This window comes from Bacillus rossius, chromosome 1 (genome assembly GCF_032445375.1).
Source record: "Bacillus rossius redtenbacheri isolate Brsri chromosome 1, Brsri_v3, whole genome shotgun sequence".
In the NCBI taxonomy this organism is placed as follows: Eukaryota; Metazoa; Arthropoda; class Insecta; order Phasmatodea; family Bacillidae; genus Bacillus; species Bacillus rossius.
Genome location: NC_086330.1, coordinates 109,735,646 through 109,762,860, shown reverse-complemented (window position 1 = coordinate 109,762,860; position 27,215 = coordinate 109,735,646). Strand labels below are relative to the sequence as shown.

At 35.8% G+C, this 27,215-nt stretch overlaps 1 protein-coding gene across 4 annotated transcripts in view; it reads left to right on the top strand.

Moving 5' to 3' along the window:
• LOC134542014 (E3 ubiquitin-protein ligase LRSAM1-like) overlaps positions 1-27,215 on the top strand; it is a 145,317-nt gene that overhangs the window by 80,374 nt on the left and 37,728 nt on the right. For 2 of the 4 annotated variants that reach the window (XM_063385821.1, XM_063385813.1), the window contains exons 6-10: positions 4,645-4,674; positions 11,010-11,111; positions 13,159-13,267; positions 15,284-15,451; positions 24,229-24,328. In XM_063385821.1, the coding sequence (XP_063241891.1) occupies positions 4,645-4,674; positions 11,010-11,111; positions 13,159-13,267; positions 15,284-15,451; positions 24,229-24,328 (509 nt within the window). Of the gene's footprint in view, positions 1-4,644; positions 4,675-10,999; positions 11,112-13,158; positions 13,268-15,283; positions 15,452-24,228; positions 24,329-27,215 lie in introns of all 4 variants that reach the window. The other 2 variants (XM_063385832.1, XM_063385843.1) reach the window with 2 other exon arrangements.

Sequence of the window (27,215 nt, the reverse complement as noted above, 5' to 3'; positions counted from 1 at the left end):
ATTGCACCCGTTGTCTTGTGTGCTTTATTTGTTAGTTTGGCATGCAGTGTATTTATGTTTTAGGTATGTACAGGTACTACTGCTTTATGCTTTGATGATATTCCTAATGTGTACATATGCTGTTATTAAAAACAATGATCCAGCATGAATTCGAAAAATGGGTGGAATTTTTTCCCAGTTAGTAAGCCATCTTTGTACTTTATGTCGTAGGATAAAATGACTACGCTGTCGTACTCAATTCCAATTTTAATTGGGCGGTTTATTAAATAATTAAGAAAAGAGGTCAGTGAATGATAATTTAACTATAATGTTGTAGGAAAAAAGAAAAAGTGATGTGTTTAAGAATTTCAAACAGTTCAACATACAACTTGGATTTTTGTCATGAAAATAGTTTATAATGAATAACAACACAAGAATATGCCAAAAAAAATTATCAAGATTTTGCGGCTTGTGGCTTTTCTTCAGACAAGACACAGAATGCAAAATAAAAGTCACAGTAACTGGAAAAAGAGGATTAAACACAAGTTCTTCTGAAACTGTTGCTTATTATGTGTTCATATTTAAATGTGATAACAAGAGAAGGTTTTCATTTCAAACCTCTGTGCGTTGACATAGTTCATTTTTGTTGTTTCTGTTTATTTTGTACTTAAGATGGAACATTTTTAAAGATTATTTACATAACTCTGATTTATGAATTAGGTGTACAATATTGTTTTCTCTAAGAACATTTATCATATAATAATGCACACAGAGAGGGCTGGATTAAAAACTAACATCTGATTAGACCAACTACAGGTGCTAGAAACTTTGGCTGAGGGATGAATCTATGTTGGGTTGGGTTCCGTCGCATCCACTTACCAATGATGTGAGTTAGTTATGAATCAGAGCATGTTGACGGTGGAGAAAAATCCAAATTGGGAAAACTGTATCTAGACACAAAAATATTTACATAACTTACATAACAATCTTAATTAAAAGTTTTGTTGGTGGGAAACTATTTCTACACTATGCTACTTCAAAATTTTTTGCTTGCTTAATCTTGAGGTTGGTTTACAGAATAAAGTTGACTAATGACCACCTGGAGAAGTGTAGCAGGATCAGTGGGAAGATGTGTAATTATCGCATGGGCCAAAGGTCGAGCGGAGGGATATGAACATGGCTTCCTGCGGGGACTACTTTTGCGAGCGGAGATGGACCAAGTGAGGATATACTGGGTAGGAAGATGAGGGGGAATGTCATGATGAAAAGGCAGGGGGACGGAGAGGGGAAGAAAATGCTAGAGTGGCTTGGAACCGTGCCATCTAAAAATGCAAGACGAGATCTGTGAGGCGGCACTGCAGCAGTGCAGTGTGCAAGGCAATAAAAGTGAGACTCATGTGATGGCACAGTTCTATGCACAAGGCACGCTGGGCTAGGCTCACAGTATGTGTGACAGGAGTTGCACGGGTTGATGCTCTTATAACTGAATGTGAGGCCTGGAAAAAAGTTATTTAAAGTGGAACTGCATCTTAAACTCAACCAATTTTATTTAAAAAATAATAACTAAACAAATATATACATTTGTCTTATAATCAATAGTGTCTTAGATTCTAGCAGATACTTTTAAAGCCCACTACTATGTTGCAAGTCAGATGGGACGTGGTTCTTTAAATGTGATGTAATATCAGTTTTATCTATGTTCTTTAATTCCCTCAATTCTATTTTTCTATTCCCATCAGGATTATAAGTTAAAACCAATATTAATGACAAAGTAATAGAAATAGTGAATGTGTAAGCCAAATGTTGTTTTAGAAAACATAGAAGAAAACATGTGGCTTGTATTCTAATGAGTTCATTTTTTCACCTAGTGGAAACAGTTGATCTTTTTTTTTTGTTGCAATTCTTGAGAACCAGCCGAAAGTTTAACTCACGTAAAATTTTAAATACAGAATTAATGAACTACTTCACAATATGTTAGGAAATGAAAGTAGTTAACATGATCTTTTTTGTTATTAAGTACTGTTAAGTGATGCTTTATGCAATTTATTTTGTTTTTATTTTTTGTGACATAGCTTAAAGGCAAGATAGAATGGTATTATTTTTATAAATATACATTGCAACATTTATAAATCTTGCCTATTAGTAATTTTAAATTGTTTTATATGTAGCAATTTTATCCAAAAAAATTATTTAAGCTGTATAAACATACATCGTCTTGTAATGCTGGAAAAAAATTTTTGATTTTAATTTGCTGCTTTAACACTGTAAAGTTTTGCAGAGAATTTAATTTTTTCTCTCTGTCAATGTATTGTTTTAATTTTCTATACAAATTAGCAGAATTTATATTCCATGTTGCAAACCAAACTGCGTATGTGTACTACATGTTCATGTCAATTTTTACCTGATATACTTTAGCCCCACCCCTACAGGAAAGGTTCACAAGAAACTTAAAACATTCACAAGAAACTTAAAATGTTAGCTAGAGTGATGTACAAAGTTTTAAGGCACAATTTTTTTATCAATCAAAATTGAGTAACAATTTTTGGGGACATCCTATAACACTCATGACATCCTCGTAGCAATGCATATAGCTGGTCTTCATTACAGGGAGTCATCTCAGATTAACCCGACTCAGTGAACAAATAATTACATGGGATTATTGAAGTGCCTTAATGCAGGTGAACACAACACCCTTACTCCTGCTCAGCCAAAACCGTGTCTGAACTAGCTGTTGTGCAAGGCAGCACCCTATGCTATCAAAAACAAACAATATATATGACACTATAAATCCCAAACACAAAATATTTATATAAAAGCATCACAAGACAAATATATTATATTAAGTGTTACATTAGCCCTGGTGAATAAACATTACAATATTGGCTGGGCGGTTTATCAACAACAATATGATTAATGCTGAATGGTACCAACACACAAGAATATAGGAGATTGTTATTTACAACTGGTACCATTAATTTTAATGTCCTCTTAGAAGTAGATACAAGATCATTACAATCTAATGAGTTTATCATTTATCACCCAGATATCAAAACTAACCGCTAGGTGCGGACTAAATATTAACGTCTTACAAAAATTTGTTTCTTGTTTACATATTTGCCCCACGGCAATTGCAGCTCGAGGATAAAACTTCCAGACAATTACGTTATGACATTTATAAATTAATTCCCAGCTGAATGAAGCAGGACACAATGCCGCAGTTACTTGCCTTCAACGCCAGTCCGCAACTTGCAGTGACGACAGCTGTTCCTCAGACTGTTGCTCACTCCTCCAACTCGTTTGGCCTCGTAGAGAAGACCAGGGCTGCGACTTGTCCCTTGGCGTACAGGTACCAGCTACCAGACACAGATTTCAGCAGCACTCCTCGGGTCATACAGGCATCTCGTTAATCCTCGTTTGGCCCCCCAATGGTAAAGGGGCACCCCAATAGAAAAGTGTCGCGGGCCACAAACGCTGCAACTCCTTGGTCGTTACAAGTCAATGAACAGCCAATACTTACTTAACGAAGCGAGGTTGTTCGTTTCCAGTTACTACTCGCTCTGGTCTCAAGTGAGAAATACTTACGTGTGTATTGGCTCTTCGCAAACAAAGTGTCTCCGCCGATATTAGCAGTCCGTGGTAATCGTGCCACAGCGAAATATAGTCAGTTTCACGACACAGCACTAACTGCTACACACACCGTCACTGCTATTCGTACTACAACTTCTGGCCTCTGCCCCTGCACACGCTTGTCTCCTAGCCCAATTGTGAAGACAACTTACTCGAAATACTACAGCCTGAGTTTCACAATGCCTCCAGTATTCTTCTATCTTGTCGCCACAACAATTACTTGGCATCGGTGACAATTTAAGTCTGTTTGTACGTAATGTGTAGCTCACCAATATCCAACTTCTCAACTTGACAGGCGGCAGTTTGACGGGTGTAGACGGCGGATCTTTGGCAGTGTGACGTGTCCTTCAGATGTTGTCGCTCGGTGGTCTGCTTCTGATCAAAGGGGGCTATTTACCTATACTCAATTCTCCAACGGTCAAAACTGTAGAGAACTCTCCAGTAAATATGGTGGTGGTGGTGGAAAAGCATAGTGGAATTCCGCCCTGGTTCAGTGCGGACCCAACAGCCAACAACCTCCGAAGTCTGCCGAACCACTAGAATTGAACACAGTTGAATAGCATGTGCCGCCCATAGTGTTGCAGGCGGTATCACCACCCACATTAGGGGCAGAGGGCCCAAATACTTCTGGGTACTTGGGTACCCGTTACAATATTTAGAAATATCTGTTGTAAAATATTATTGCCATCAAATTACATATTATTTTTTTTGTCCTTGCTATCTTTTAGTATTACAAGGTGGGAGCTAAATGAGCTGAAATATATACATATATATATATATATATTTTTTTTCCCAGCCTGTTATTGATTAATTTACTGTTAAAAAGCCAGATTAATAATATATCATTTATTTGATAATTTATTGAAAAAAAAAATTACTACAATATTTAAATTTTGTATTTTGACTAGATTATGAACTTGCATTTTGATTAGTAATATTTTTCAGTTACAATAATAATATTATTCACCATATAATCTTGCCTTTAAGCTTAGGGCATATATTATGTTAATTGGTGTTCACTTTTTTTTTACATTCTAGGCGAAACTGCAGCTGCTAGAGAGAGAAAAGGCATGTTGAAGCTAAGCCTAATATTATTTTTATTTGGTTTTTTTTTTTCCCTTGCTCACTAGAAGTTAAATTTTTGCTAAGCTGTCAATTTTAATTGCTTGACCTTTGCATGAATTTTTTTTTCATGTAACAGAAGAAAGTCTATAATGTTATTTTATAAACTTTTAGTTTATGTAAACCTTATCATAACTCATTCAGGTTTTTCGTTTCCAGTATTTTGTGCTAATTAAGACAAGGCAAAGCAACATAATTCTAATAGTCCATTTTTTAAAGCTATATGTACAGAATTGTTTAGCACAAAACTGACAGCTTGTTAATTTCTTTAGTTTTTTTTTTTTTTTTTTTTTTCAGCTTTACATTTGCATTTTGTTTTTTCTAAACTTTTTTATTTTATCAGAAAATTATTGTGTCCAATTTGGCCAGCATGCTTGCTACTGTGTGTGTGTTTCTTCGCAATATTCTGTAGATTAGAACCAAATATTTAATCATTATCTTAAAACTTTAAACATATTTCTTGACATTAAATTTGTAATATTAAATGGGTAGTTTATAGTTGATTAAATTCCAGAAGTTATAAAGTGTATATGTTAATTTTTACTATTCAAGTTTATATTCTATATTGCTCATTGGCGACATTTCTGGTTGTGCATAAGTTCAGCTTTTGCATGTTTATTTATTTATTTTTTATTTATCTTTTTTTTTGCTGTTTTATTTCTAAGAATTGGTTATACAGTAAGTCCACATTATGGACTATCAGGGGAAAGTCAGGGAAGTTGTAATTGGTCAGGAAAGGTCAGGGAATACACCTATCCCTTACTTAGCACGTCTTCAGATTGCGCGGATTCATTTAGCGCGATGTGAATTTTACTGCCCCAGTCTTGAATAGCACGTCTGCAAATTTCAGTTAGCACGAAATCTCGGCAGGCAAAAAAAAAAGTCAAGCATGACGCCACGAAGTCTGTTTCAACTTCTGTAAACAACAGATGTGCTGTGGGATACAGTTAGCCAAACAAGGGAGGAAGAGATGTGCCCGCAGGTTTGACTACGCTATAGGCTGTCGTACAAGCATCAGCTATGGCAAGTTAAATTGCGGCTATGAAGAGTAAAGGACCAAATGTTTTACGTCCGCGCGTATGCCGCCGTGCCGTATCGTTGTCGCCTGGCCACAAACCGGTCCGTGAACTCAGTCTAGCCAGTGGCAGGGAATTTCACTCAGACAAAAGAAACGTCTGCCCATTCAGCTTCCGGTAACTGAACGTGCTTGATCACTCATAATTAGAGACCGGAAAAATTCGTGGATTCCTTTCGAGACAGGCTGGAATCCAAAAATGTTTAGCTTAATGCTGCGTCGGTGATTGGACCGCAATTTACCTGAAGGACTCTGAGCCAATGGCAAACACTCAACAAAAGAAGTATCGAATCATAAGAATCGCAGTAAACAGGTGTCCCGAGTCGGTAGCCTATGACCAGGTGATAGTTGCCCGAGTAGGAGAGAATCGTGGAGTCTATCCTAGTGGTCATTGAAACCGCGAAATTTTCCAGTCCCTACTCATAATGCACCGTGTTCAAGTATTTGAGACAAAACTAGAAGTATTACGGCGCGCAGATTGTCATGAAGGCCATGCTTATGTTGGTCGCACTTTAGTTTTAAGCAAGTCAACTGTGCACACAATCGTACGAAATAAGGACTCTTATCAAAAGTTTACATAAGTCTGATGCTGTTGTTTGTACTAGCGGGAATATATTTGGCATTAGATACCGGAACAGAAATGAACAGATGCTTCACGCGGAAAAAGTTGTTAAATGAATGTCGCAAAGAAAAAAATAATCATTGGCCTGAGAGGATTGGTGTGAACCAGGTGGTGATACGCGAATAAGTAGGTACTGTAATTTTTGAAAAATTAAAATGTAATTATCCGGAAAGTAATATCGGTTGCACTTGTCAGTAAAGGATGGTTTGGAAAGATACGCGACGTGAGTTGAAGGTCACGCCCGGGCGGGCAAGTCAGCCAGCCGACTGACGATAAAGTACATAACCACGTACCCTATCTCCCGTTACGCTGTGTCGTATTTGTCAAACAAAGTGCGATGGGAGGCATATAAAGATAAATGGTGTGACATATTAATAGTTGAGTGTTATTCAACGCATTTATATTACGTAAAGTATATTTTCCTACACAATTTTAGAACACATTAAATAAATAAGCCTTGTTATTTATGGAAACTAATGCTTCAGAATACGCAATTTCGAATAACACGAGCATTTTTAGGAACGAATTAGTCGTGCTAAGTGAGGGATAGGTGTACTGGAAAAGTCAGAAGAAAATGTCATGCTCCAGTTTGCCTTTGCCATCACCCAGACTGTGAAATATTATAAAATGGTGTATTCAAGGTTCTTTTTGAATAAAGGAAGTGGAGGCTGACTTTGGGGATGGTGGAGGCTGGATTTTATTTATTTCTTTCATAAAATTGCAAAATAGGTAAATTATTTTTAAAAAAAAATTACTCAGGCAAGTTGGAAAGATTAATCTGGAAAATTTCATTACATGTTTGTGTGGACATCGATGTCCACACATGTGTGTGTTTGTGTGTGTGTGTATATATATATTGTTAGTATAGCTTTAGTATTAATAATCCATTATTTAAAGCTAAGATTGTAATTGTCAATAAAGGGCCAGAAACAGAGAAAAGTTTAACATCAATATGAAATGCATTTATGTCATGTAAGGAGAAATCACAAAATTAAAAATTACAATGTTCACTGGATTAACTTAAAAAATAACTGTTTACTGTTCATCAGTAGGTTATGCACACTGCAATTTTTTTTTTCTTTTCTCTTTCCTCACACACATCAAGTGAGGTGATGCAACTGCAAAACATTGGCCACAAATTCAGGAGGACCACATTTAAATTACAGTCCATCCATCCTTATGTCTGTTTTCCACGGATTCGTGAAATTGTTCCTTGCTATTGGGTCTCTCAGCATCCCGGTTCTGTGCCATCATGTGCTACCGTCTCTCGTGATCTCGTTTCAGAGATGCAAAACCTAATCACCTACCTAATTTTACTTCCGACTGTAAATCAGTGGTTCTCAAATTTTTTGAAATCGGCACATTTAAAATCCTGCAAATAATTGTAGGTAGGTACTTCATATACAAATTACCGATAAATATGTTATAATAATAAACATGTTACAAATGTATACAGAAGGTCAACAGGAGACTTGTTTACAAACAGTGAAGAGTGACTACAATGACTACAGTGCCGTACTGAACTGATTCGCTGTTCAAGCTAAACCTGTAGAGTCGTTCAAACAACACATAACAAAAAAGAGCAGTATATCCATAATATGGCTATAATATAGTAACTATATGTATTTGGTATATTTCTCTGGAATACCACAGAATGCACCAGAAAATTTTCTGTGCACCACTGGTTTACAGATTATAGAGTATGAATGTATGGCTAGGTCAATTAAAAATTTACTTATATTAATTATTTTTGTGAGTACTTATTGGATGGTAAAAAAAACTTTACACAGTGGATAATAAGGACTTTTTTTTCTCAAGTAATGCCCTTCAGTCTAGGTGAAAATAAATCCTACTGTGTTTGTCACCGAGATATACAGACCATATCCTAAAGTCTTAGAGAATTAAAGAGTTATAAAGTTTATGAAAATCTGATAATCATTATAAAGTGGTCAGAGCAGTAGACTTGTGTTACAGTAGTATATAGTTCATTTAATTTCTAAACGGCTCTGATTCTGCATAGACTTTCTGTACTTTATAAAACACTTTTCATTTGCCAGGCATTTCACAATAGCAGCATGATAGTGTTATGAAAGTCAAATGAAATACAATTGTAGCATTCATTTCTCTTTGTTTATCATTTGTGTAATCAAAGGGGTACATCATTGATGGTGTTTATATATATTATTTTGTTGTAATATAAAATTTCCATGCATTTTTGGCAGTGGGCGCACTTTAGTCTGCCTTTTTTTTTGGCATTTGAAATTCCATGGAAAAAAGGGGAGGGGGGAAAAAACATGAAAATTGATAGAACATATTTTTGATAGCTAAAATGGGTCTGCAGGTATTAGAAAAAATATTTAATATTCATGAATACATAATTTTATATTCAATATTTAACATTGAATATTTTTTTGATTATTCTTTACCAATAGATATAGTAAATGGAACTCATTCACAAATATTTTAATGAAAATTATGTGATATGTATGATATCAAGAAGATTATTATGAGAAATTTGTATTTGTTTTCTGAAACATTTATACCTACTTCATTTTTATATGTAACAAATAATCTGGGATTATAATTTAAAATTATCAAAAATACTGTATTTTTATGTTTATATAATTTGGATCTACAAAGCAATTTTCAAAATTTTAATTTTACTGGTTTAAGAAAATGCATTGCCAAGTTTTTTTATTCCCTTTTAATTTTACACCATTGTATTATGGTTACATATATATTGCTCTCTTTTTATTTTACTGTATTTTACATCAATTTTTCTTGAACACTTAACAAATGTTAAAAATAAGGTTTAACTGTATATTTAAATTTGATTAGAAAAATATTCAATATTTGTGAATTTGAAAATTGATATGAATAAAAACAATGTTAAAGCCTAGTAGCTTAAAACAATTAATTTTAGCAGTTGTACTGTCACAGCACTTAATCTATGTGCTCCAGTTCATTAAAAATCCTTATTGAAACTTATTTGATTTTTGGTGGTTTAGAATGACTCAGTAACACAACTCATGGTGCCACCTGCTTAGAATGTGCAGCACAAAGACTTCTTTGTTGTACACCTGCCTCTCTCTTCCCCTGCTATAGTAGTAGTAGAGATATAGTATGTAGTAGTGTAGTATATATTAGAGATGACTTGCAGTATCACTAGCTTATATCACTTCACATGTAAGGCTACTTTGAGTTGCTATAACCATGCGAGGCCCACTCCAAATGCTTGGCAGCACACTTATCAAAAAACTTATTCAGGCACAGCTTGGTTTAAACTTATTTTGTACACCTGATGAGGTCTGTATTTGCTCTTTTGCGGTATAATTTTATTGCTAAGATGTTTATCTACTGGCAGCACACTTTTTATCTCCATAAAATATTCTTTGACTTTTTTGTAAGAGACCATAAATTTTAAACTTTGTGTTCACATAGTTAAAACTTATGCCTTACTCAGTAACGTGAGTAAGGAGACTTAAAATGTTACCATCTTTGGTAAAATTGTTCAGAAGTCATGTTAACAAAATTATCTTATGTTTTAATAGTAAAACTACTAATTTATCTAGCAGTGAACCACTAAAAATGCATTTTATGCTGGCCGCTTTCTAAAAGTCCAACACAACTCCGTGCTTATACTTCTTTTGGCAATGTATTAATTTATTTGGAAGAATTGCCACTGTGTTGAAAGAAATTTTTTCAATAACAAATCGTCCAAGCAGTGGTTTCTTAAGAAACCATATAACATTCTTAATCTTGGGAAATTGCTAGTTAAGCATGGCTGTAGTCCCGAATGTGACGGATCAACAAGCTTTTACTTGTTATGTTGTTTTGATTGTTTTTGATTATGTTTTAATATAAATCCCTAATCAAAGTAGAATAAAGGAACTACATAAAAAAGTAAGTGTAGATGGGAATACTGGAAAAGTTAGTGGTGTGTATTTGTTAAATTTATTATTTACAAATTTCCTTGTAAGACTTTTGTTTTGTTTGAATTTTTAAAATTCATTTTGTATCAAGTAACATACTAAAAATATATAATATGATGAACAGATGTGATACTACATACAGATGAAATTTATTTAGGTTGTACAGATGTTTTTTAAAGCATAATTTTTCGTGGTGTTTATTGATACCTACACTAAAAAAGCATGCATGATTTGGAGCTTAAGTATATTTTTTATCTGTGTTCATATTGTATCAGTTTTCCGATTTTAAATGCAGGCTGTAGCACTTGGAATAGTCTATTTTTATGGCCAAAATATTTTTGTATCCTTTGCTTGCTTTAGTTCGCCTTTACATTTTTTGATTCTTCCTTTTTCAGTCATTTGCATGTTTTCAGTTTGGGGAACTCACAAGTCATGTCTGGTGTTATTATAGTAAGATCAATAAAAGTGTGTAAACGACGACCAGTCTTTATGTCCCCTCGTTTCAATAAAAACCTCCGTTGAGGACTTTGTGCATGCATGCTTTACAAACTTTGCATTGAAAACATTTTGGCATGTTTTCTTCTTTATTTTCAGTGGATCCCATCTAGAGTGTTTGAGAAAAGTGTAATTGAATTGGGGAAGTTGTTTCCAGGAACAAAGACAGAAGGAGAGACTGTTGGTGGAACAACAGCTGGAGGAACTTCGCAGGAAGGAGGTTGAGTTTCAGAATACAATGAAACTGAACAAAGATAAAGTGAGTGTGTGAAAATAAATTCAAGAACCCATGTTCTCAACAAACTGTTTTTACTATCAGTTTTGAAGCCTGGGTTTGCTATTCTGCTTGCCTTTTCCATGTTTTTAAGATGAACAGGGAAATCTCATTACGACATACGTGAAAAACCCCATATTTTTGGTACTTAATAATGAAAGAACTTTATACTGAACTTTTACTAAATGTAAAACATTTGGTTGGTACCTGAAGATATATACTTTAAAGTGAGAAATCCTTTATAGTGATGTACTGTATAATTAGGTTTCACTGTATTCTTTAGGTTAAAGACGGACCTTTATGGATTTTTATTTTCTGAAAATGTAGTTTGCCATATGCATTTTAATTTTTTTTTTTATAAAAGTATGGCAAAATAGAAGATAATGTATTCCATAGTATTTTAACAAAACATAATATTGGTTATTTTATCTGTGATCCAAAATTATATCTTCAAATGAAATAATTATATGGCAAATGCTTGTTTGGGTTGTAGTTGTATTTACTCAGAGCAGTGAAATTACTTAGCAAGCAAGTGTACGTTTTAAGATAATATCAGTTTCATTAATGTACACATGATTTACTAAGAGTCGCATGAATAAATAGGGATTCCTGTGAATTTATAAAATTAACTAAATTTCCTAATTATTGTTACAAAGCATGAATTTATAAATGTTTGGTTCTGTAAAGATCAAACTTTTTGTATACATAAGTTTGGATTTTTTATAATTTTGTCTTTGTTATGTGCTCTAACTTACATTTCTGTGTCATGACATTTCTTACATGCATTTTGGTGTTTCTCAATTTACCATAAAATGATATTGTGTACTAGATTTTACAACTCAAACTGTAGGCAGAATTGTGTGTACAATGTACAATAATAAAAAAAGTAATTTTGTGTGGATTATTGGTGGGGTATGCATTCAGTTAGAATAGGGTGGTGTTTTTTTTCTTCTGATTGAAGTGGCACAGTGTAAGACTGACCTTCTACTTGTAGGACTCAGGTTCAAATCCCAGTTTTAATTATTTTCTCCAAATGCACTCCAGGAAAATGCTGGGAGGGAGGATTCTGTTCAATAGGTCATAGCCAATTCATTTTTGTGAATTTCCTTGAACTGTGAAGTTTTGTGTATCTGTCTCTCAAGTGTGGTCTCACGTGCCATGTTGGTTTTGTCATTTTATCATCTTTACTATTATTTAAGATTTATTTCTGAAATTTCAACATTACACCTCCCTTTTATTTTTTGTCCTGTCAATAATATTTCAGATATTCAATTAATGTTATGTCATGGGTGTAAAAATTGGCGCAAATGATAATTACGAAAACTTGTTCGCAAAAACTGTCACAATTAATAATAATTACAAACACTTGCTTGGTTTATATAACCCATTATATTGCACTTAGTGGATATCCGTTGAAAATATTAGTGACTGAATAACAAATGCAAGGGAGGTATAGTGCTAAAATTTTAGAAATAGCCCTTAAACAACAGTACAGACAATAAAACAAAATAAAAAACAACATGGCATGTGAGACTCAGCCTTAATGACCTCAGTGTCGTAAAGACATAAAGCAAAACTTAAACAAAAAGTTGTTTCGGAATACAGTCATGGAACAGGGGACTAGGTAGCCGCACGTATATCACTTGACAGTGTGATGCCGTCGGTGGAACAGAGCTAGAGCTAGATCAAGGTGTTTAAAAATACCTGGTAAATCAATTTCACGAATTTTGCATAACCTTACAACACAGGGTAATTTTTTATTAGTAATAAGGAAAATTGAATGTATCTACTACTCACAGTAATGTCTCAATTTTTGTGTGGGAAGGCTAAAATATTTTCAGGGATAATCTCCACATAATTTAAGGGAACAGTTTCATATATTTTTGCTCACTGAACGGCTCTAAACTAAAGTGAGGCATAAAAAATCCTATTGAAAGCTAGCAAAAGGCTGCTTTGTGACTTCCAGCACTGCTACTGTTTATTTTGTTCTTTTTCCCTGTACACGGGCTGTGCGTGTGTGTTGCGAGCACAGTTGCTGGAGTGCCTCGCAACTCAGCAGAGCCAGCTCGAGAGGGAGCTGCAGAGGCTGCAGCTGGACCGTGAGGCCAGCAGGGCCCAGCTGGTAGAGCAGCTGCAGCAGGGTGAGTCATGGCACCTGCTCATTGGCTGCTCGGTTGAGATGTGGTGGGTTTTCTTGGGATACCTCATTCTTCCCCTTCCCGCCAAATCTGCATTCATTTGACGCTGACCCTCAATGTCTCCTTGGGGCAGTAAGGCCGTCAATGGGTTGGAGAACAGTCGCGGAGATCCAAGATGGATGGTCGATCCTACCACCAACCTTCTTCCCCTAGCGGCCACCTCACCCAAAGGGACTGTGTGCGCGACGGTTGCGTGTAGAGTTGTGCGAGGTTATTTTGTGCTGTGGAGTTAGCGACGTTCCTGGGTGTCCTCGCCAGGCAAAGACCATTCTGCCTCCAGCACTGCCACTGTGTGTCGCTCTAACAAGTTTGGTCCCCTTTCTGAGTGATCCCAACCCACTGTCAGCCACCCCAGTCATTCCAACACCTCCCTATCCCATGCCCACCAAGGCTGCAGGCATCACATTCTATTAATGCTCCGTCCTCATCACTTCACCTCACATAGTCTCTAATGACCGAGATGTATATCAAATGTAAAGCTGTAATTTATTCATGCGCACACACACACACACTTATGGTAGTAAATGGTTGCAAGACAAGTTTTAAAAAAAAACTACTTTACAGCTTGAAGCTTGGTCTCTGTCAGTGTTTGTAGTCACATTGCACTCAACCGTATTCACAAAGGACAGTTTCTAATGACATGACAAACTGTCATGTGGTTTATTTTTTTATAAAAAGTATTTTTAAGTCATTACTGAAAATTTTATTTCATAAATTTATAAAATTGCTTCATAGAGGAACTTTGCAAAAAAGATTTTTTTTCCCCCCAAATGTTTAACCAAATACAAAATAGTAGCATGTTACTAGTCAGAAATCCGGACAGAAAATTTTTTTAAGAAGATATTGTTGCAGAAATTTAAAAATGCTGAATTTTGCTTTTAACAGCCAAACATCTTTCTCATTATGTAGTTTTTTTTAACCTAAAAAATTAGTACCTTGAAGGATGTTAGTATGGTAAATTGTACTGTAATATATTGTTTTATTTATGTTACATGATTCTTGTATTTTTTATGTCTTAATTTTTTCAATAATGTTATGTCTTAATTTTTTTAATAATGCCTGTTTTATTATTAAGTCATCAGTTTAATTTCTATATGTTCAAATTTATTCCTTCACTTATTTAGAAATTTTTAACTTTGATATTATCTGAACATATGTGTTATGTGTATGCTATATTTATACTCATTAGACTTGTATTTACATGTTAGTTACTCTATACTTTTATCCTTGTTTTCTCCATCTAATATTAAACTATTGTTTAGAAATAAGTAATATAATTTATATTCACTGTAGTTGAATTTACTTTCCTTTTGGTTTTACATGCCTTCTCAAAGATATTTCCTATTGTGATGCCTGCAAAATGTTGATTTTGCCAAGTGTGTATGGAGTTGAGCTTTCAAAAGCTTTGACTACAGTAGTCATTTGTGTTGATTCAATCCCCAAGATTTCATGCAAACAGTTCTCGCAAGTTCCAAACATGAAGCATGCAATATGTCCTGCCATCTCAGAGCTCTCCTGCCATGTCTATCATACCAAGCAAGGTGATGCTAAAGTGAAACGTAAACCTTGCATTTGGGAGGAAATGCAGTTTCAAATCCCAGTCCAATCCATTCTGATTGGGTTTTCCCTGACTGTATTGTATGTGTTTGCATCTAATGGCCTTATCAGTGAGGTGTAAAACCAAACATAAGTAAAAAGATAAGGTCACTAGAGGTGATGACACTTGACAATACAGTTCAGGATTGTTGTGGATGGAATCAGCCATGTCCTGTGGTATGGAACCATCCCAGGTTCTTCCTGAAGCGACACCAAGTTTGAAATCTGGATTGGAACCCGAGTCCTCTGGAATACAAGTACCGTGTCTTACCACTGTGCCGTCTCGCTTGATTTTTAAAAATGTCAATCGTACCTCGGCACCCACGTGGACTTCCCAAGGTGTGCCCTGGTTGTGTCGTGTAGAGGAGCGGTCCACGGACCGCGTCATCTCGCAGCTGCTGTCGCTGTCTGGCAGCTCACGCAGCTCCGCGCAGCTGTGCCACCTGCTGGAGCAGGAACTGAAGGAGGAGGAGAGGCTGCTGAATGCTGCTCAAGACCAGTACCGCACGCTCAGGCGCAGGGAGATACTGGGTGAGTCGCGGGTATTACGAGGGTGATTCAGAAAAAAAACCTCTGTTCGATGATCAATGACAGACACTTGTAGTCTCATACAGGGCACCCACATTCTGGGAAGTCAGCAAAGTTGAAATTGGTCATGGAATTTACTTTAAAACCTGGAATAGTCGTGAAAATTCCTCAGTGATAGTAATTTGAGGAGGGTAAATGTCATGCTTTGAGCACATTGTTTTCCAGATGGTGTTTTAGTGCATAGTTTCACACAATGTAAAAGGGCATATGCAAGGTTCTGTTTGAACTAGTACAGCTATATAGGCGTGGTGAACGCTGGATTGTCTTTATTTCTTTCAGAAAATTGCATGAAGGTATATTGTTAGAAAAAATTTGTTAGGGAAATTTGGAATTTTGGTCATCGAAAAGTCAGGAAAATGTGTACAGATTTTTTTGGATATCCTGTATACAGACATTTTACTATATATTTTTGAAAACTAACACTGTAGTGTACTTTTCAACATAATCACCAACATATTAAGGCATTTGTCATAACATTAAAAAGGTTTTGAATGACCTTCTTTAAAGAAATCTGCCACTTGGAAATGACAGCATCACAAAGTGCATTGTTGTGAAGTAACACGATACTGGAGGTCAGCATGTCCATGCACTTGTTTTGCATAGTTCTGTTGAGTTTTCCTAATGTTTCGTAATGATTGGCAAGATTTTCAATGATATAGTTTGTTCCTACTATGTAGCGGACGAGTCAAATGCAACACAATCTTCTAATTCCACTCCTCAGACATACTGAACACCTGCTCACAGTGCCACAAGAGTGAAGCAAGAGCAATGATAGTAAGAAGTTAAAATTTATATAATCCCGGCTAGGAAGTTTTTTAAAACTTTGACTTATTAACAGGGAAATTTTATTAAAAAAGGAAATTATATGTATCTTTAGTTCCAGTACTAATTTTTTTAACTTATTACATATGTAGGAAATTCTTAATTGGTAGAGACATGCAGTTTTGGGGTTTATTTTATAGCAAAATTCGTTGTTATTTACCCTTAAAAGTGGTGTTATCATACATCAAAAGCGGTGTTATTTTTTAAATAGTTTTAGCACTATAAATTAAAAAAATTAAGCTAAGCATACCTTGAAATTTTGGACACATTCTTGCATTGTACAGTTGCACTAGCAGCAGTAATTTACAATCGAATTTACACATCACTTTTTACATACAGTAATTGAAAATATTTTAGTACCTAAACCAGCAAGAATAAATATGAAGTCTCTAAAATAGTGACATAAACACATGGAACAAAATCCTCAAACTTTAGCTCTCGAAAGCAAAAGTAGCCATGATACACAAATTAGCCTCACTTAAATTTGTCCTGCGGTCTGTTAAGACTGTGTTATATGAGGACAAAAATCGTTCACAGTCAACGTTTGCAGAAGGCATCCAGATGGCTTCAAGGCAGCTGGAAGCAAACAATGGCTGTGACAGCTTTACTACATTCAATGACTTCACTACGTCCACTGAATTGTCTGTTTCCATTTGTTTTGTAACAATGTCCTGAAGCTGACCAAAACCAGCTGTTAATTCTTCAGTGCTTATGGAGTAGAGACTATGGACAGTTTTCAGTTTCTGCACCATTTCTGGGTTTAATTTAGCAAGCAACAAACTTTCCTGACTAAAAATTTGAATTGCTTCAAATCTCTTTCTACTTGGGTCAGTTGTCATGAGAGAGTTCAGTTTGGAAAGGGCTTGTGTTGCTGTTCTTGTGATGGACACTTTAGCTTCAGCAGCTTTAGCGGGGGGCATGTTAGACAAAGCTCTACTGGTTGCCTCAAAATAAATGCCACGAGTGATGTTTTCAAATTTTTTTTTTATACCTTGCAAGTCCCCATATAGTGAATGGGCAGTTGGATACAAAGAACCTTCAAGTTTCTGTATTAGCTCTACAAGGCTCTTGGCATGCTCTTTCACAAAGACAGCTTGACAAAGAATGAGAGAAATGTCATTTTCTGTGAGTGAACACAGAAACTCAACCCCTGAATTTTGTGTTGCCTTTAGTTCATCTGTTTTGCAGAAATCAACAATGTCATGTATGTAGTCTGCTACATAAAAAACGCTGTTGAACCAGGAATTCCATCTAGTAACAACAGGAAGTGGGAACAATGGACGTTTCTCTCCATGCTTTTCTTCAAGAAAGCTAGCATACAGGTGCCTTCTTTTCCTGGTGTTGTTGAACACATTTTTTATTTTGCTCATAGCATTGTTCAACTCAGGCAACTCTTTCACCCAGACATTGCCAACTAGATTTAACTTATGTGCCCAGCACTGGACATGCGTTAACTGGTCTCCAAGGATTACTTCGAGAGTACTAACAGCCTTGGTCATATAACGAGCAGCATCGGTTACTACTGAGAGCACATCACCATACTGTACATTGTACATTTTGAGTGAATCTAAAATTGCCCTCACACAGTTTGTGGCATTAGCAGCTTCAAGAAAGTGAACTCCTGCAACAAATATTTCTGGTTTATCCTGTTGAAGATTCAGAATTCTAAATAAAACAACAAATACACACCTACCCATTTTATCTGTTGTTTCGTCGCACAGTATGTCAATTTTTTTGTCCTTTAATGCAGTTTTGGCATCTTCAATTCTGCATTTGGCTATGTCCCCTACATATTTCTCACGGACTGTTCTCGCAAGTGGCATGTCTCCAGCACCTTCGATGTATTTGTTCAGCCATGCCCTGATATTAGGATCATCAAGCTTTTCAAGGGGTATATTTGCCTTTATAAAGGTCTCTGCTGTTTCCTTTATAAATTCCAACTTTTTGTCTTTTTGGACATTATTTTTTGCTGTCTGAAACGCTGAAGATATTGACGACTGGCGTTCAGACGCACTAGATGAGCCTTGCAATGAAGAGAGACGCTTCTTGTGTTTTTCACTGCCTACATGTTTTTCACATGAGTCTTTCCTATCCCAAGAGACGGTGACATTACAGTGACGACAAAAAAGTGTGGTTGAATCACTAGCATAAAGTCCGTGTTGAGAAAATTCAGAGGCTCGCTGTTTTGCAGTTACCGGCACTTTAGGCATTTTAATAGGCCTAATGTTTTAGCCGACCTTTAAATTGTACACCTTTAATTTATTTCACAGACGTTGAAAACTATCTGTAACAAAATTCGACCCGTTAAACTTTAACTTGCGCACAACAGAATGTTACGAATCGTCACCGTGTTTGCATTTTAAATTTGGTATTTGGTTAATAAAAATGGACGCAATGGACAAACAACGCTAAAGACTATATAAGAGAACAACGCTTCGAGAAACAACCTGCTGTAAACACCGTGATAATCGACTGTCCAGGCGAGCCGAATATCAAAATACAGCAAAACCCCTTATTTGCACTTTTCATGGGGACAAAGTAAAAAAGTGTAAAAAGCGGGAAAGTGTAAATAAAGGGAAAAGTAAGAAATACGTTAAAGTTAATTAAAATACAGTCGCATCCTGCCGCGTTCAGAACGGGCTACATTACACAGTAAAAATAAATAAAAAAGGGGCGCAAATTGATGAAAATTTACCGTCAATTGCGCGCCTTGCGCGGAGAAAGGTCATTGTACTCGATCATCTGTTGTTACAGTGCGGCCCAGTGCGGCGTCTGTTCTCTGAGCTGCGCATGCGCAGTATAACTCATTCAATGCTCCGCCCAGACTCGTGACCTTCCATCAGCAGCCAGCCAATAGAAGCGAGCCTAGCGGAAAAAAATATAAGCTCCACCTCCCGTGTACCAGTTTTGTCCAGTTCTAATACCAGTTTATTGGTATACGCACCCGCTTACTCGCTGCCGTGACATGTTCAAGTTTACGTTCATCTTGATGTCTTGATACCAATAATTAATAATTTACGATCCCCACAAATAAATGGTTAGTTTAAAAAATATGCGTCAACAGTATAATACTTCCGAAATTATATAATACGTATAAAACAGTTACCAAGATTCCACTCATTTTATCTTGTGAAGTTCATGTCTCGTACCAGTATTTCGGCTAAGTTGTGACATAAATACAGTATCAGCACTTACAATGTTACGATCAGCCACGTAATATTTCCGACATTTCCGTTACGTTTCTATATTCGTGAGTTTACGTTTTTCCCTAGTACATTTTAGATTGTCTCCTGCTGTAATTACTCGGACTTTTACACGCCTAGGCTTAAATTGTTACATGTTTAGAAATAAAAGCAACTTTTCATGTTATAAAATACACTGTGTGGGTAGTTATCTTTGGTTTTTTGTTGTTTCACGTTTGTTACTGTATTTACAAATTGAATTGCCGTGTTCGAATGAGGAAAATGTTCTGACTGTTCGCCGTAAATTCAAGGATTTCGCGTTATTATCCAAAATGTGAGAAATTCGCGTTATTCTTAAAAATGTACTCAAATTCGCGTAAAAATTCGTTTTATCGCAATCGCGAAATAATTAGGGATGGGAAAACCGATTCCTAATTTCATCGATACCTACCAATTCTACTTTAATAATCGAGAATCGAGAATTGGTGATAAAAGTAGATTCCCGCATGTAGCAAAAAAAATCATTTCACAACATTGCAAATCTGTCAGATACAATTATTTAACGACTCGTTGAGTGGGGTTATGACTGACTAGACGCATAAATAACACAGTCATATTTCCCCAAATAAACAATATCTAAAACTTGGATCGATGTTATACACAAGTCAAAGTACAAAAATTATCACTGCGTATTAGTAGGGGCCTGTTCTTTTCGCGATCGTGATTAAACAACGATAAATTTGAAATCACCGTCAAATACAGATTTTACGCGAAATAGCCACAACACAGCGTTTTTACACGAAATTTAGTATTATAACGCGAAATTGCAGTGTTTTTACGCGAAATTTGAATACTGGGTAAAAGACTTGTCTCGTCACTGGTAAACAAACACCGCAACATGGCCGCCACTGAACATTAATCATAAATGCACTAAAGCAAACAAAAGCTTACACACGCTCACGTTATAATGTTAAACCCAAAAATATACTGTAAAAATACGCAAAACTACGGTGTTTATTTTGCTTTCCGGCATAATGTTTGGATAGATAAGACAAACAGGCGAAGTTTTAAAGCCTACGCACACCGCTCGGGGCACTGACGTCAGTTTGGAACAGCGACACCGGATTGTAGCCGTGTCTCGCACGCTACAACCAGTGATTCGCTTGCAACAGATGGTTACGGCTCATATATCAGAGCCACAGAGTATAGTGACCGTTGGCCAGGGGAAAAGAAACCCAATAAACAAAACACCCATATAATTCTCCACTCGCCCTCGGCGACATCTCTTTTTATTTTAATTAACACACAAAAGCTCACGCATTCTACAAGGCCTCTCAGATGGGCTAACATAAGGTGATTAAATTATGTTGTCGCATCGCAAACATCATCAACGTTATCACAAGGAATGAGCATAATAAAATAATATGGATTACACGACTAATGAAGGCCTATAATATGAAATGACTAGGATACAAATACGCCAGTTACATGCGTATATAATCTACTACAATACACATATATATATATCACAGTAAGGAATTACGTTTAGACGTCACGGCCACGACAATAAATAATCATACATAGAATCTCAAAAGGCCCATAAGACATTAAGTACAATAAATATAAACGTGGAATAGTCAAATAGGCATGAGGCGTGCGGATCAAGATCAAACGGCCCTACGAAACAAGCCCGCAATCAAAGAACGTTCAAAATTCCCGGAAACCAGAACAAGACGCAAATAGGATACTATATAAGGCAGACATAGCTACGCATAATTACAGAAACAATACGCAACTAACAACTGCTCATGGTAGCAACCGGCAAAACAGCAAGCAATCAAAAGGGCAAATCAAGAGCATCCCACTATAACCAAACGATACTGCAAAAATACTGCCTTACGAAAACGAAACATGAATTTTCCAAAGTGAATTACTACAGGTGGCTGCCGAAACGGAATTTAGTAGAGTAAGCACACAACGATACGTCACCTTAAGACATGGCTAATGGCACGACCACCTCGTGCGACGACAATCCTGAGAATATACCAAAGAATTACCCCTCAGGCCAGCTACTGCCGAGCTCCGCACACCGCATCCTACTGATACTAACTTGTCTAAGAGCAACTAAATAATGAACGAGACCCAGCGCGCGCAGCCGCTTTTAAGACCTCGCAAGTGGCGCTGAGGTCACTAAGGCGCTAGAGGGGAAGGAGGAGTGGAAAGGAGTGGGGAAGAGGGGAAGGTCGCTGAACTGACGCATGCGTGAAAGTCAGGGCTAAGCGCCCGCTTCAGGATAAATACAAAAGCAAGCAGATGATTGGGTGAACGGTGGCGAATGGTGTTTGAAACAGCCTTACATGAGTGGCCATACCACGTCAGCCAGGGGCGCTGGCATATAGTTGGAACAACATCGTAGTATCAAGCAGATTATCGGGCGAACCAGGTACCAGGCTCTGGAAACTCTTAAAGGGGACCTTGGGAACTATCTTTACTTCGTCACCCAGCCGTACGGGGCAGCACAAGCATTTTAAATTGCGCCAAAAAGCGGAAAAATGTTAACAAACATTCATTTTCGAATGGTGTGACGATGATGATTAGTTGGTCAACTGTGTTTTATAGATTTTGTTGGGTCGTTACCACAACGCCGAAATACCATAACGCCGAATGTCAAAATTGACCACAACCCCGAAATAACAATGAATGAATTTGTGTGTGTTTCTTAAATGTAACTTAATGCCGAAATACCATAATCAAAAACAACACTTTCATTTGCTAGTTCTCTACTGTGCCCGGCAGATAACTTGGCGTCTGAGCTCGCTAGTCCTGTCTCTGGTAGAGGGGAGGGAGAAGGGAAAGCGATACCCTATTGTTAAGGTCAGCGGCCAGGTTTGTACTAGCAGAACAAAAAACATTCGGCGCGTGACTTCCTACACTACGTAAGTCTGTATCCACGCCCGTGGGGGCCCCAGGGCGGTAAGGCCTTTTGGCTAAGAGCGCTGGGTTACCAAACCAAAAGTGAGAAATCCTATGAATTGTACTTGTACTACATAAGTGTAACATTGTGTAAATTGCAGTGGTTGTGCTCGAATATTTGTACTCATCTGTCAGGAAAAGTAACAAACTATTATCTAAACCTGCAACGTTTTACTTTGTCCCATCAAATATACTTAGGCCTACTGTGTCTGCTAATTATTATGCTAAACAAAATTAATTGAAATTTTGTTAACTCAGTAACTAGCGAAAACCAGACACAATTTATTTTGGAAAACTAGGTCACTTAGTATGTAAAATAAATTTGAAACTATGCTTCTCAATTCATTGTGTTCTCAAAGTTATTTTTCAAAAAAAAAGTTTCACAAGAAAAAGCAAACGACCAAACCATTACGCAGTTGTAGCTCTCTGCGCCAAAGCTATCTCACAGTTAATGACGCAGGGGCCAGTCTAGCCCTTATCATTCTCCGGTTTTCGTACCTAAAACGTGCCATTTAACACTGGATTTACATTTAAGTAAACATGGAGCTTGTTATGTTATATTTGCTGCTTTAACTTCATGTCAGTCGTTTAGGAAACACCTGACTACCAACGTTAATGGCATTTAAAAAATGCTTGTGTATGTTGTGTGGCTTTATATTTTATTGCACCTTTAATCGATTATTTATTATAAATGTAAATACAATTTGCATTGTACTTCCACTTTAGAATGCATATTATAACCTTCAAAACCTCATGAGTTTTTTAATGTAAGTGTGAAGTTCTCTTTCCATGATAATTGATTGAGCAAACATTTAGTTTTAGCTTCTTCATCACAAAACTGCATCGCTGTTTTTATTATTTCCGCTCTCCGCTATGTATCACTTTACCACGCCTCTGCGAGCTGACACCTTCGCCTTCCATTTTCAGGTATACACTGAAGGGCGATATTTTCCTAACAGCCACTACACGGCTCTCGGCTACGTGTCGCCTGCTTACCCCCTCTTCTTTCTCCGGTCCCGCTGTCCCCGCACCCCGCGCTGAGAGACGCCAAGATAACTGCCGCGCACAGTAGTTGTTGCTTAATTTTGTTACTGTTTCATTTCACAAATTTTTTAGTTAATTTTTACCCTTTTCTAAGTTAGGCAAGTTGTATGAACGAAAATAATTTATACTGCTCAAGGAAAGCCTAAAATATTTTTTTATAGTTTATTCTGTATTATAAAACAAATTTTATATTTGTTTGACCCCTTTGACATATGAGCCATTAACTTCTAATGATGTAAACATTTATATGAGTTAATGTTAATAACTTAGTTGTGTACTCAAATTTGATAAATATGAATTTATGTTGTATGCTACATCATATAGTATTGAAAGATGAAAAAAAACTGTTGCAAATAGAATTTGAATTATTTAATATTAAGTTAACTAGGTGAGTATCGAGTATTGAGAATCGAAGGATTTTTTAAGGAATCGCTAATCGGGTATCAGAATCGAAAATTTTGGAATTGTCCCATCCCTAGTGATAATGTAAATTAAAAAGCAAAAATTCAATTATAAATTAGGCAGTATAGTTTGTGTGACTGAAGCCCACTGCGCATTGTACCTAAATTTCATACTGAGACAGTAATTTTGGTTAGTTTTGATGGGATTTCAAGGAAGTAGTAGTTTTACACAGTGACTCTGAACCATGTGGTAAAGCTAGTTTTAAAGCTAAACTCAGGGTGTTTATGGTTACTGCAGATGCCATGGAATCACTGTTTGAAGAAGAGTGTTGCAGAGAAGCCAAGCTCCGCGAGTACGAGCAAGGGCGTGTGGAAACATCTCGCACTTTGCTCAGCTTGTGAGTACTTTCATCTACCGTCGTGGCTTGGCAAATTATGAAAATTAAACTATAATTTTATAATTTAAAGTCAGTGTTTAATTGCGATGTGTGGCTGAAGAATATTGAAACTAAAATGTGAGCAGTCAAGTGAACCAACTTCAGCGGCTCACCTCAGCGTGAGGGCTTTGTATGCTAGCTTCAGTGGAAAATCTTAAATATGGTATGTTGAGGACCAAGGCTGTTCTGAAGTAGAACTGTATTCGGTAGTCAGTAATGAAACTGGGCTAGGGTAAAGGAGTGCGGCTACAGTACATTATAATTTTGTACACGTTTTATCTAATGTAAAACTATCATTTTATCACATTGAAGATTAAATGTGGTAGAAAAATACTAACACCTAGTTCAAGGCATGGCTTGTATCTGAGTGCATAAATTGGTTATGCATTGTGATAACACAAGTATCTTCCTTTCAGCACTGGCCAAGGATGATTTTCTTAGCGCCAGAATAAATCCACCATAAGCAGGCAAAATAAAAATAACTTAAACCAGTGAGAACATCAGAATTGAAATGGATTGCATTGTGAATATGGGGTGTGAGTTGGGTGGTAAAAATATTAATGTAAAGTAAGGAGAAAGTGCAATTGAACAGAATTTAACATTGTGGTTCTACACAGGGTATATGAAGTCAAAACGTAGGTTACAAAAGATCATTGAAAATAACTTACAGTGATAATCTCTTCAAAACCATTTTTATTTCACAATATAATCTCTACCATAGTTTATGCACTTATAGTTTTGTCAGTGCCCCATATCAGCTGCATAATATTCTTTGGATTGATGTCTGGCCATTGGGACACACTTGCTGTTCTGTTATACAATAATTGAACATCCCCATTTGGAAACTGAGTGATGCATGCAAGCATGCATGCAAATAATGACTAGTCACTATGAAATTAATATCATAAAGCTGGATTTTTATGCAGATTAAAAACATTCTTGGAAAGTACTTGCTATAACTTTAAAAGGAATCATATCAGTTTGTATCTTACTAGTGAGTTTCCCTTGTATATTTCTACACACATTATATATAGGGACAGTATTTTATGGTGAATTGCGATAAAATCAAAATAATATAGAAAAGCATGTAATTTCAACTTATAATAATGTAAGTCATTACAACAAGTAGCACTGAAAAGCTATTAAAATCTCAAAATTTATCAGCAATTTAAAGAACTTAAATCACAAAAATTTAATCTTTCAATTTATTTAATTCAATTAAAGTTACCAAAATGTACAAACCTAATGGCTGGTAAAAAAATTATTTTTCTTTGTTTTATCTTGCATCTCTTGTAATTCACTTTTATATTACTGATGCATGCACGTTTTTCAAACACTCAAATATTTGCATATTAATTTTTATTGTTCTAAGTAATTATTTACCAGACATGGTTATTTCAGATTATTTCTTTGTAAAAATGAAAAGTGTATCACATTCAAAATAACACTATTGTTAAATTAAGTATTATGATACCCGTTAGTATCATATTTATTGAATAATAGATCATTTTTATGAATAAACAGAGTTTATAAAAATAAAAACAACACCAAAATCACCTGTTTTATGAACAAAACTGACCTAAATATAAAACCAGAAAATTTTGTGTGTCTATTCGGTCTTATGCTTAAATTCTACAGAACAAATGGCTCTGATGCCAGAACGATACTACCTGGCTTGTTTACATTAGAATTATTATTTTGCAGACTATCAATAATTATTTAATGCAGTTTTTTGGACATACGCCATTGCAGTTTTGCACTGTTTGTCATGGAAAAATTCAGGAATCTTAATATATATATAAATCCAGTGTCCTGATGTTTGTTTCCAGTGAACTCTTAACCAAGTCAACCAATTTAGATGAATATTGGCATTTATGTGTAATTATTTCCAACTTGAGAGATATGATAGTTTTTATTTCGAATAATGGTCTTAATAATTTATATTTAATAATAAACTGATTATCAATGTTGATTGGTGTTTAAGCCCGGGAAACAGTGGCTACTTCATCTCCATGACAACGTTGCGTGCTCGAGAGTCAGGAAACCATCGGTGCTATTTGTTTTTTCTTCGGTACATTACAAAGCATTGTATTAAGTTTAATTAATTTTCATTTTATTTAATTTATTATAACTGTAAATAAGAGATTTGGTCTCATTTTTCCCCCCATTAATACAACCGTGCGAAGCCAGGTCGGGCAGCTAGTATGTATATAAATAAATAAATAAATAAATAAATAAATAAATAAATAAAAAATATAAAGATAAAAAATCCACAGAAAACAAGACTGAATCAGCTGATGTCGGACAAAAGGAACAAACTATGAAACTAAACAAGTATTATGGACAACACAACGACAGCACAGGCAAAAAAGTTAAATCTCTAAATATCAGACAGCACAAGAATTCCGTTGAAGGAACTTAGTCATGAAAAATAATATAACAACACAGATGAACACAGTGGGCTAACAATGACTAGACATTAAATACAGACAGTCGTCGTTGTGTTGTCCATAATACTTGTTTAGATTCATAGTTGGTTCTATTTGTCCAACGTCAGTTGATTCAGTCTTGTTTTCTGTAAATTTTTTATCTTTCTGTTTTTTATTCATTTTTTTTTTTATTTTCGGGATTTTCCCATGATATACAGTGCAAAACTGCAAAGAAGTATGCCTGAAAAAACTGCATTAAATCAAAATTCCTCTTTGCATGAATCATTTAAAGAACGTATCGATAATTATAATAAGTTTTTATTTTTTTTTTCTATTCGTAGATTTTTCTGGTACCATGAAATAGTGTCTTTTGACAGTATTATTACAGTTGTATGAATTCTTGAATAATAAAAAAATCA